This window comes from Augochlora pura, chromosome 7 (assembly GCF_028453695.1).
Source record: "Augochlora pura isolate Apur16 chromosome 7, APUR_v2.2.1, whole genome shotgun sequence".
Lineage (NCBI taxonomy): Eukaryota > Metazoa > Arthropoda > Insecta > Hymenoptera > Halictidae > Augochlora > Augochlora pura.
Window position 1 is genome coordinate 37,442,668 of NC_135778.1, and position 12,631 is coordinate 37,455,298.

At 39.1% G+C, this 12,631-nt stretch overlaps 1 protein-coding gene across 11 annotated transcripts in view; it reads left to right on the plus strand.

The window, feature by feature from the left end:
- The window catches only part of Rh50 (Rhesus blood group-associated glycoprotein Rh50), a 42,812-nt gene that overhangs the window by 27,071 nt on the left and 3,110 nt on the right, over positions 1-12,631 (plus strand). For 10 of the 11 annotated variants that reach the window (XM_078185524.1, XM_078185514.1, XM_078185520.1 and 7 more), the window contains 5 exons: positions 834-1,020; positions 4,338-4,488; positions 6,196-6,343; positions 7,439-7,657; positions 7,748-7,830. In XM_078185524.1, the coding sequence (XP_078041650.1) occupies positions 834-1,020; positions 4,338-4,488; positions 6,196-6,343; positions 7,439-7,657; positions 7,748-7,830 (788 nt within the window). The remainder of the gene's footprint in view (positions 1-833; positions 1,021-4,337; positions 4,489-6,195; positions 6,344-7,438; positions 7,658-7,747; positions 7,831-12,631) is intronic. The other variant, XM_078185521.1, reaches the window with a different exon arrangement.

Here is a 12,631-nt window from a genome sequence, read left to right on the forward strand (position 1 = left end):
TAATATTAATAAGAATAAACGTAATTCAAGAAATCGAAGCAAATCGATTAAAGAATGAATTAGGGCGCGTTAACATATAACAATAACAGCTGCAAATTTCAGTAATAATAGTAACAATAATGATAGCAATATTAATAAGAATGCACGAAGTGCGAGTAATCGAAGCAGATCGATTAAAGAATAGATTAGATCGCGTTAGCATGTAACGAAGCGGCCATTATTCCATCGGAGCGAACGGCCAGCACTTTTCGCGGCGGGGAACGACGACAAGAAACTAGTTGGAGATTTCAATCGCGTAACCGACCGCAATTTTCAAAGTTACCGGCAAAACCGTGGCCCAGATACAGCGAAACCAATCTCCGGGGGTCAGCCCTTATTAAAACGTTCCGCGTATACGTGCGGGAGAGAGAGAGAGATAAAGAGAGAGAGAGAGAGAGAGAAAGAGAGAGAGAGAGAGAGAGTGGGGGAAACTGATTGCAGCCGGGGCGTGAATTATTCGGGTCTACGGTTGCAGAACACGGAATGTCTCGGACATAAGTCTGCGGTTATCTTCGAATCGGTCAGTAGGAACCGCCGTGCGCGCGCGCGCGCGTCCTTCCTCTCTCCACGGTGTGGCCGAGTAATTGCTGCGATCAATTAACGCGCGATTAACAGCACTCAACGAGCGAGCGGGCCAGCCCAGCGGCCGAGCAAACAAGCAAACGGCGAGCGAGCGTGAGCGCGCGCGCGCCCTCTCTCTCATTAACCGCACGCGAAGCCATGCATGCGCCTACAAAAAAGGTATTTCTGTTTCCCTTCCTACACGTTCCGGCCGTGCCGCTAAAACGCTTCAGTGTATCAAGATGTCCACGTGATGATCTGGATCGGCTTCGGGTTCCTGATGACGTTCCTGAAGAGATACGGGCAGAGCGCCATCGGTCTCACCTTCCTGATCGGCGCGGTCCTCGTCCAGGTCGCACTCATCTGCGAGGGTGTCATGGAGATGAATCGGGACAACAAGATCTACCTGTCTCTGGAAAGGTATGCCACATTTTTTTATAAATTTGTTAGATAGTAATTTTAGATACTTTGATGGAGAAGCATATTTTAAAAAAGTCAAGATTAAAAAGTCATAATATATATAACAATAATAATATAATTACAGTCATATAATATTATCAATTAAAAAGTCAAGATTCTTAACCCTTTGCAGTCGGAGCCATTTCAACTAGAAATCCAAAGCATCTTTTTAGACTCGCAGTGCGTCCGTTTTATATAATTTGGAGCGTTTTATACACCGTGGAATTAAATTTTGTGACTCGTGCAACATTTCACAGCTCTTGACCATTTTTCGAATACGAGTAAATTTGATAAAAATTATTTTCAAACAAAATAATTTTTAGCGGCGCTTTAGAGTCGCCGCTCGGCCGCAAAGGGTTAATTAATTTAAAATAATTTTTAACGCTTTATAATTAATTACTTCTTTAATTACTTTATCACAGAAATAATTATCCTATTTCGTTCATTTATCTAAAAAAATACCCTTCAGTACAAAAAAACATCATACACAGAAAAAATTTAAAGAATATATAGGGAAATTTATAAATATACAGAGCGATCAAAAAATGTCTAACAATGTGAATTTTTTTCGGAACATCGTATGTAAATAAATTACAAGAATACGCAATTTTCGAGTTGCGTGAGAAAAGTAGTTTCGGTTCAACTGTTCTGGCATTGATGAATTTATGAAGCTCTGAATTCATAATTGATGACCAGCCGTGCAAAATGCTAAAGTGGTCTAACGTAAAACCACCTTTCTTGCCGCCCCCTACGGCCAAGACTTTGAAATATTATACAATACGTTGCGAGATTATGTAAAGAGCGTGGTACACAAAAACTGGGCAATCGCGCGACCTCGGTTCTCGCGAACGTTATTTCTATGCGTCAAAATCGGGTCGGCCATTACGGCGGTATGTTGACGAAACGATTAAATATCCGACGGTATTGACGCTTTAGCGATTGACCAATTCGACTGTAAACATTTTTATAGTTTTGTGACGATAGTATTAAACAATATTTATTTTATCTATTTTATTTAGTTTATATCGCGAAAGATATGTAATATTTAACCCTTTGCGGTCGTATGTCCATTCTCAGTCATCGCAGCAAGGAATCATACTAATCTTATAATTTATTCAACTGTACATCAATTCATAGTTTCTTTTTAAATGAATTTAAAGTAGACACATTTGTAGAAATAAAAGTTGTCACCCCATCACCCATGCAAGACACCATGCGTGCACCCTTACGCGCATGAAATTAATTCTTGCGACTCATAGCAACAGTTTCACTGCTCAATAATTTTTAAATTATTTAAATCTAAACTTTATTGTTATAAAAATTATTTTGGAACATAATAGAATAATTTTAGTAATTTCTCAGAGTCACCGTTCGAGTGCAAAGGGTTAAATGTCCAAGTATCAAACGTTTCGATTGGTAAATCGTCATAAAACGTGGTCGAAAATTATTTACTTTCCTAACTTGGCATCGAATCGTGAAAGCCTTCCAAGCGAAAACTGACGAAAACGAAAGTGAAGTATCATTGCATTCGCAATGAGAATTTTCTGAACGGTCGCGAACTTCGGAGTTTCGCCGGATTACCGGCAGAATTAACTGGAAATTAGCATCGCAAGCATGATAATTAAAACGCGTACGATATTCATGACCGGAACCTCCTCAACGCAGAATTAACTTTTCACCCGTTGCAAATCCCGTTTTCATAATTCGAAATTTCGCTGAAGAACTCAAAAAGTACAATTTACATTCTTGAAATTTTCAGCGCACGCGAAAAATTCCATTTGCGTACAACAAATTATGCGCTGGTTTTCGTTGAGAAAATATCATGGAGCAACGTTACACGAAATTCGTCTGGATTTGATCTAAAGCAGATTTTGTATTTAAGTCTGCGTTCAATCTTTATCTTCGTAAATAATTTTAATTTTATTTCAATTTTATTTTCATTTTATTTTCATTTTATTTCAATTTAATTTTAGTTTAATTATATTTGAATTTTATTTTAATTTGATTTTAATTTTAATTTTATTATTTTAATTTTTAAATTTATTTTATAAATAACAATCGTTATTTCAATCAATCCGATGATTAAGGTAAAAGACTATTATTTTTCTTATTTAAAGAAAAATTTCTTCTTTCGGTAGTTCTCGGTTTGTTTAATTCACCGAACCGAGCCGTTCGAAGTTTCTTAGGGTAAACTATGCGCAACGGGTTGTATCGAAAACAGGTAAATTCGCGCGGTCCGGGCAATATACATATCCGGGTCCCGATTGGCCGCGGCGAGAGAGAGAGAGAGAGAGAGAGAGGGAGTCCAAAGATATTTTTGCAGGACCCACATACAAAATACATTCCGTTCCGGACGCGCCGCGGAATACAAAAGCCGGGGGTTGTAAGATTGTGTTTGCCTTTGTGCATGAATAGTTAATAAGGAAGGTGGTACACAGGTACTTCCGTCCTCCGTGTTTCTCCCCTTTCTTTCCATGGAAATTCTATTCTTGCTGGATCAAAAAGAGATAACAATTTGACGAAATAAGGGAGAAACGGCCGAGAAAACGAACCGGAAATCGATGGGACATATTACGTTTAAGTGAAACAGTTCGTCAGTTATTAACTTTATCTTTTTATCCACAAGAGTACCTCGTCGACATAGAAGTCGACGGGAGGGTAAGAGCTATAGTTTCTCAACGTAGCTGTTGACAAAATTAACACGTTGAGCGCCACGTCAGCCACATATGGCTGACACAAACTGACCAATCTTGAAAATTCATTTTATTGCATTATATTTGAACAAACTGAATTTGACTAGAATGTTTCGGTTGCGAAAGAGTTCTAATACCATCCCCTATGATAAATATTAACTTTCTAGTTTCGCTTTAATTAATTAAATTTCATTAACGACGCGGATATTTTAGTGGCTGATTGTCGCCGCTCAACGTGTTAATGGTGCTTTTAAACAACAATTTAAACTAAAACACTAACTTGTCATCGGAACAACTAACCACAAAATCGATCCTTTATTAAAGATTACTATTGCACATTTTTCACGTTATCCTAACCGGTATAATCTGAAAAGAAAAATAATCCCGGTTCGCATTGGCGCCGTGATATCAAACCTGTTCTTCAATTCCGTGATGCGTTCTGTTCGAATATCAAACCCCCCCTCCTCTCCCCTCCCCTCCCCCGATATATCCCCGCGATGTTATGAATACTGATCTCTAGTTTTGAGGTTCCACCTGCGGGTTAATAACGCCGGTATTGATCATCTCCTCGGTAACCACTTTCAGCCTTCTGAGCGCCGACGTTGCAGTGGCCACACCGTTGATATCCATGGGCGCGCTCCTCGGTAAGACGACCTACATACAGCTCGTGTTCATGGGTATCCTCGAGCTGATCATGTTCACCGTGAACAAGTACGTGGGGGAGCATATCCTCATGGTAAGTTTACCCTTTCACGCCCATCGACCGACCGCTTCGTTCTCGATTCCCGCGACCGAAACGGTATGCGCGCGGTTCTCTCTTATGGGGTTGAAGCCAAGAACCGGGTGTTTATGGAATTCGGCGGACACTTTTACTGTTCATCTTATTTTTAGGAAAATTAAGATAATTGTATATTAAGAAACTTGTAAATTAAGATAATTGTAAATTCAGATACTTGTAAATCAAGCTACTTGTAAATTAAGTTATTTGTAAATTAAGTTACTTGTAAATGTGAACATTCAAACAATTTATTAGCTCTCTTCCTAATGAGAAATCACATCATTTTTATTTGATAATATTTTATATACATCATATGATATGTATTTATTACTAGCAATAACATACAGCAATTACTAACGATAATATATCAAAAAAGTAACACTGATGGGTGCGTGACAAATTTTAAAAAATATCCTAACTTTTGACAGTCTTTCTACTAATTTAATCTATCTCTCTTTTTTAAACAATATATCGAATTCCTCTGAGCGTTTAAAATTTGTTTAAAAGTCGCACGATACAAATTGTTCGACTGCTGTTAAACACGATAAGGTCTCGTCCATATAAGGTCTCGTCGTATGGTGAGACGATGCGCGAATGGCGATTTGACGACGGTAGTTCTATCCTCAAACTATTAAAGGAGAAATGCACGGGCTGTACAGCAACCTGTTGTACAATAGTTGAAGGTCGGTAGGTCTGTAGGGCATACGGCGAAGCGCATACACACCTATACAGGGTAGATACAGCACGAAAGTCCCTTAGTAATCAATGTCGTGATCAGGTAAAACAGTCACGTAGCTTCTCACGGTGAAAAATGTGTATAATATATTATTTCTTTCGTGTAGTCGCGTAATGTTATTATTCCAGTATAAATTCAAAGAAATATGTAATGTCAAAATAACTGTAAAAAAAAATAGCTGTCAAATTAACAGCGATAAAGTTCAATGGATAGAGGATGTGAAATGATTAAAAATGTAAGATTTGCGCGTGTAATGTAATGAAACAAGTACACAATTTACTTATTTATTTAGTTATTCTGTAATATTGTACATTCGTGCAAGAAACAAATATTCTCTCTTGAAAAAGATTGACAAATTTTATTGACAACCGTTGGCTAGTAATAAGTAACATAATCTTGACTAATACTCTTTATACTTTGCTCCTTAATAAAATAAATCTTCTCCAAATATTACTGAGCTTGCAAACAAGAACAAACAATTTCAGAACAAACAATTCTAGAAAATCACTATTTATCACAGAGAATGGCATTAGAACGAAACATTCTAGTCAAACTGGATTTGTTCAAACATATTACAATAAAAATGAATTTTCAAGATAGGTTAGAAATCAGTGTCACCTATATTTTAGTAACGCGGCGTACAATGTGTTAAATAAAGGTATAGTCTACGATTCCTTCGAGCAATACGTGTCGCGAAATGAGAACGAAGGGACGTCGAAGAACAAAGGGAAGGGAATGAACAATTATCGTGTCCGCTGTCCGTCCGGTCCGGGAAAAAAAAGTCCGGGGACAAGGAGGTGGGAGAATTTGTTCTGCGCTTTGGGACGGCGGTGCTATTGTCTTCCTCGATGCCGGGGAATCGATTTACAGGTGGTACACACACGCCTTCCGGGACAGACGAAATGAAAACTTTTCTCGTGTTCCGATAGGTGGTTGACGCCGGTGACAGCATGTTCGTCCACGCGTTCGGCGCGTACTTCGGTCTGGCAGTCAGCTTCGTGATGGGAATGAAGGAGAAACGAAAGGAGCACCATCTCGAGGGACCGTCCTACAATTCGGATATATTCGCGATGATCGGTCTGTTTAATAATTTACTATTAACACATTAAACATGCCCCATACAAAACAAATAAAACATATTATATACAAATGTAAAGTGGCGCATGGATTGCGCAATGTGGTTGCAAACCGTACTAATACGACTCCCGCCTTTAAGCTACAGTCGAGGTAAATCGTAGTACTACGACTCCCGCCTTTAATGTGTTAAGCTTGTATATTACGAAATTTATTGCATTATATACACGATGCCTGATCACTGAATACTAGCCTTCTAATTCTCGAGATAATAACTCGCAGGTGTCTGCTCCCCGGTGGTCACAGGTGCGACAGTTATTTCGTGGAAGTTGCTATCGTGTACACACACGTGACAACACGAGTAAACTAATACTTATACTATAACATGTATTAATAGTTAGAAAGTGATTTGCAAAACTTTTTTAGAATTATGCATTTAAAAATTGGAATTTCTACAGACTTATTTAATTTTTGTACATAGGAAACGTCTATTTCAAGTTTAATTGTTTGAAATATGTTGTGTACGTTTCACGTGAACAAGATTTAATTATTAATTTAAAGAATTAATGGACACAGATGTGTGCAAAGAATTAGGAGCCGCAGTGATCTCCAAAACGTGACATAACCTGACACGCTTCGTAAAGCTAGTGTTAAGCATTAACCTTTTGCACTCTGCGCCGTCATAGATGTTACTTACCAGCACTTATGAACCTTTACATTATATGGTATAGTATATTATTTGATTACTGCATATTTTACGATAATAAGTTTCTTTTCTCCCACGTTGCGAATAGTTTTTCTTGTTCATCGAATATATTCGTGGACGTCTCAAATGATCATTATATATCTTACGTATATAATTATATGTCTCAGTAATTAATATACCATATTCTGATACATTAAATACACAGATTTGTATTCTTCAGAGAAACGTAAATTTCTCAAAAAGTTGCGCTATTTTATTAATTTCCTATATTAGCTAATAAACTTCAATGTTCAGCGATACGCTAGAATCACGGTGTCCCTTAAGAGTAGACAACGCAGTGCAAAGGGTTAAGTATCGAGGCAGCGTCACGAAGAATAGTTTGTTTGCGACAGGCACGGTGTTCCTGTGGCTCTTCTGGCCGTCGTTCAACAGCGCCGCCCTCACAGGTGACGACCAACAGAGGGCCATTATAAACACCCTTTTGTCGATCTCAGCCAGCTGCGTGATCGCGTTCGCTACCTCGGCGGTGGTCTCGAAGGACAGCAAATTCAACATGGTGCACATACAGAACTCGACCCTGGCCGGTGGTGTGGCCATCGGCACCGCGGCAGGTACGAACGTGTATTAATTAATTGGCCCGACCTGCACGGACATCGGGAACCGCGGCTCTAACCGGCGCAACATTTTCTGTGTAAACACAGGCATGATGTACGAGCCGGTCGGCGCTCTGGTCGTCGGACTGTTGGCAGGACTGCTGAGCGTGCTCGGTTACAAATACCTCACGGTAATTGATTCCCTATACTATTTTATTGTGAGCTTTACGCGAGCGTCGGGCATCGGTTCGACCAATTCGGTTAATTGGTGTGCACGCGGTAAATTATGACAGGTTATTTGACGGTTTCGTCTCGAAGATCGTTAGCCATCTACCTTTTTTGGCAAACTGTTTCGTCTTGAGTTTACTTTGTTCGTATTGGTTGACAATTCCTTTTTTGGTTATTAGGAAGTTTATTTGTATCAGGTTGTATGCGAAATATTTTTAGATATAATTTTATTGGTTTGAAAGAGAGATTACTTTTTACGAGATTTTTATTACGACGATTTTAAAAGGTGGTCGCAGGTGAGAGATACTGCGAAAGAGACACATTTTAAATATTCTAAAGGTGGAGGAACTAGTCGCGGCGACTTAAATAATACAGAAGGAAATCCTTTGAATTTCAAAGGAATATTTTTAGGTACTTCAGAAAATTGCATTGTAGATTAAGCAAACCTTAATAACCAGACTATCGTAACAAATAATATGATCTGAATGAGGTTCACATAATACGATGTCATAAAAATAATAGAGGAAGTGGATATTTCTTTTATAAGAATTTTCGTCGGCAACTATAAAGACGACCTCAGAGTCTCTAAACCTCTGAAACACCGAAGTAGAATTTTTTATTTTATTTTATTATTTCGATACTGTCATGGCAGCTCGATTCATATAAAATCACCGCAATGAAAAACTGCCGCCTCTATTAATTTATCGAATACAATATTAAACTGGCAACCCAAATTTCTCCGCTAATTTAGCACACAATATATATGCAACAATTCCGAATCCTCTCGTTTCTTATTCATCGCTCGACCATTCAACAATTTCACTCTCACTTCTCCCTTCTCACTCGATCACTCAATTCAACCGACTCAATAAAACAAACTCCACACAAATAAATAATTCTAGCAAACTATCAAAAAATAATTCACTGAAAAATATCAAAAAATAATTCACTGAAAATTACCAAAAACTAATTCACTGAAAATTACCAAAAAATAATTCACTGAAAATTACCAAAAACTAATTCACTGAAAATTACCAAAGAATAATTCACTGAAAATTACCAAAAACTAATTCACTGAAAACAATGAAAAAATAATTCACCGAAATTGCCGCGATTCTTCCATTTCTTTCTTCTCCTATCATTTATAAACTACAATATCACAACAGCAGAATTCCCCGAGCAATTTCGTAAGTTCATAGATCACGGTACAATTAACTTTCGTGCAATTTGGTTTTATTATCGGGGGCAATGAGCGTCCTGAACAATACGCTTCGCGGGGGATAGAATTTTAGAAGTACGTCGTCGCGAACAAAGCTCCCGAGGCTCTCCGATAGAGAGAGACTCCGCCGGGCATCATTAAAATGAAACTTGACCAAGCGTTCGCGTAATCTTTTGATCTTATTATAGCAGACCCGGAATGTTTGCGGAAAGCTCGCGGTTTGTCAAGCGCGCTGAATAATTGTTTGAAAACGTACGCGCAAACTTTTGCGAGGAGGGAGAGGGGGGAGGATGGAATAAATGCTCGGGGAGGGTTCGTCGCGTGTTTGCTAGCATTTCTTTGTTAAACTAGGTGTTTAATAGGTTAGGGTTCGAGAGAGAGAGACAGAGAGAGAGCACCTAGATGTTTAATAGGTTAGGATTCTAGAAAGAGACAAAGAGAGAGAGAGGGGGCACCTATCAGGCGCCGCTAAATTTAATTTACGCGCGATTCATAATCGTTGCAGCGTGCCGGCGCTCTGCGACGCCGGGCGTCGTCTATGCGCGTCGTTCCATCGACGGAACCTACTTTCCGTGAAAATTTATATTCCACGTATATGGTGTTACCGGCGTGAAGTTTCCCCGGCACTTTGGCAGCGTAAAAATTTCAGGCAACGCGGATAGATCACAGAAACTCGTCAACGGGCGCGCGCGCGCTCGCGCCAGGTTTATGCGCCCTACATGATTACCGAGGCCCGGGATACACCGTTTACGCTGCCCTCAAATATTCCCCGGCTGGTCCGCGGGAATTACATTGTCAATTTTCCTGGCAGCTCTTCTTCTAAGCATTTCATGGAAAGACGCGCTCGCCCGCGCGCGGTTCTTCTGTGCGCTGCCTCTCGTAATAGGATGAAAAAAAAGAAAGGCGAAGAAAGATCTTCTCGCGCAGCGGAATTCGGTTGAGAAATGAACGAGCATCGGAAAGTTCACTGAACTGTTAAAGGTAAACGCAAAGGTGTAGCCAACAACGATTTTGCTGTTTAATTTGGAAGAGTAAAATTTGAAGGAACAAAATTTGAAAGAGCAAAATTTGAAAGAGCAGAGTTTGAAAGAGCAAAGTTTGAAAGAGCGAAATTTGAAAGAACAAAATTTAAAAAGAATCTGTTTTGACTAGTTTTGGCTATTGATTTTTGTGCTGGGGTAGAGAAACCAATTACTATGCCTTGTTGGCTATTACGCTGTGCCTTGTTCGCTACTACAAACAATTTTAGCAACTTAGTTAAAAATACGTAAAAAGAAATTTAAAAATTTCTTTTAGCGATACAATTTTTTCTATGAAACGAACGTCAAATTGAGTTTGAAAAACAGGAGGTGGAAAAGAAATAGTTCAGGAGCCTTATGATTTAGGAAAATCAATTACTATGGGACTGGTAGACTCCACTACGTTTCTATTGATTTTTTTATTCAGAATGTTTAAACAAGTCGTCCACGGAGAGTGGATCGTAACATTATTTTCTTATTAATTCGTTCAAATCCTCAACATTGACATTCGTAGGAATGTATAGAGTTTTATTAATTAAAGAACAAGTATTAAATCTAAGTATTAAAGAATAAATATTAAATCTAACTATTAAAGAATATATTCTTCATTCGGCCTGTTTATGTTGTTTTAAATTGGTACTTAACTAACGTCGTTACCTCGTTTAAAGAACCAAAAATCTATACTGAACTGTAGAACCAAGATATCTGCATAACCTATAATATTTTAATACGATATACTTTTACTTTCTCGATCCCAGTATACAGTCTGTATCAAAATTATTGCAACTCCGGGAAATGAGGAATTTCCGGGGCCATTCCGAGTAACCTTTCCCTTAGCGAAAGTTATACAGAAAATAGTATAATAATAATAATAGTAACATTGACAACGTAAGAAAAATTTGTAAAAAATTCTAGTCTATCGTCAAGCGAAAGATGCACAGAACGCGTGTACAATGAACGATTTTATTTCATAGTCGCATCCTCGATACGTTCTCTATGAATTTAGGGGGGGGGGGGGTCAGAAAGGTCGGATAATCATCGGCGGAAAAAGTTTCGCCGTTTTCGATGGAAGTTCTTTTAATCATCCGCCGATTCATCCTATATTCTTTATGTACTTTGCTCTTTCCGGATCGCGGGCGGGCGCGCGCGCGCGCGTTTCTTTTCCCGTTTCTTCGTCGGAACTTTCGTTCCGTGGGGCGTCCCTCGGATCAAATGCAGTTCGAGCGCATTAATTAACGATTCGCCATTAAGGCGGACGGGTGGAGGAAGCCTCTGTGTCTCGGCAATTCGCGCCAATATAGAAGAGAGGGAGTGAGAGAGAGAGAAAGAGAGAGGGAGGAGGACGACACCGTTGGAAGAAGGGCTCCCGCGGCCGGGTTCCTTCGTAAACCGCGGGTTGCCCAAGAGGCACTCCGCGGGTATCGTTAAAAGATTCAAGCAAATAGATTCTCGAACAAAAGCGGCCACGGGAGAGGCGTCGTTCCCGTTCGAGTGGCGACCGAGTGAAATAAGAGAAACGCTGGGAATGAAAAACGCAAAGTTTAACGAACTCGTTGACGCTTATCGGGTCGACGCTTCTGCGCTCACGATTCGACAGCATCCTCTTCCCTCCCCCTCTCTCTCTTTCACTGTCCCTTCTCTCTCTATCTCTCTTTCTCTCTGCCTTTCTTTCTCTATATCTATCTCTCTTTTTCGCTGCCTCTGTCTCTCTATCTATCTCTTTTTATTTCTGTCTCTCTATCTATCTCCTTTTATTTCTGTCTCTCTATCTATCTCCTTTTATTTCTGTCACTATCTCTCTTTCCTTCTGTCTCCCTATCTATCCCCCTTTTTCTGTCTCTCTATCTATCTATCTATCCTTTTCTGTCTCTTTATCGTCTCTCTTTCTCTCTGCCTTTCCACCCTCGATCTATTATGTTCCTGACCGTTCCCCGACCTCGAACAACGGTGAAAAAAGCTTCAATCGCTAATACAGACCTCAGACGATTAAATTTGAACGGTCGAAGCATCAGAGTTCGATCGATTTTTATAGATCGTTGACTATCAACGAAAATTTTGCAGTCGCGGGACGAACACTTCTGTGAAATGTACCAAGAGAATCGGCTGTTACGTGTTTCGGCGCTCGAATTATCGTCGGAACTTTTTATTCGTAACGATGTTCTCGACTGCAAAAGGATTTGTTTTGTTAAATAATAAGAGTTGATAGTTGGCGGAAGACGTTTGGTTCGTGGCATTCGGGACGTCTTTAAGACGTAATATTATATGATATTGATAATATAATGAGTAAGCGTAATGTTGCATAATATACAATTTATAATACACAAATTATGGAATTTATATATTTTGTCATATTTGTTCTATATTTTGCGATCTGATTTGTATAGCTTTAATATTCTATAGCCTCGATAGTCCAATATTTATATAGGCTCGATATTCCAATATTTGTATAAAATTGACATTCCAAGCAATAACAAAATTAAAAAAAATGTTTCAATCGTACTACAATAAACTAATTTCTGTAACGTC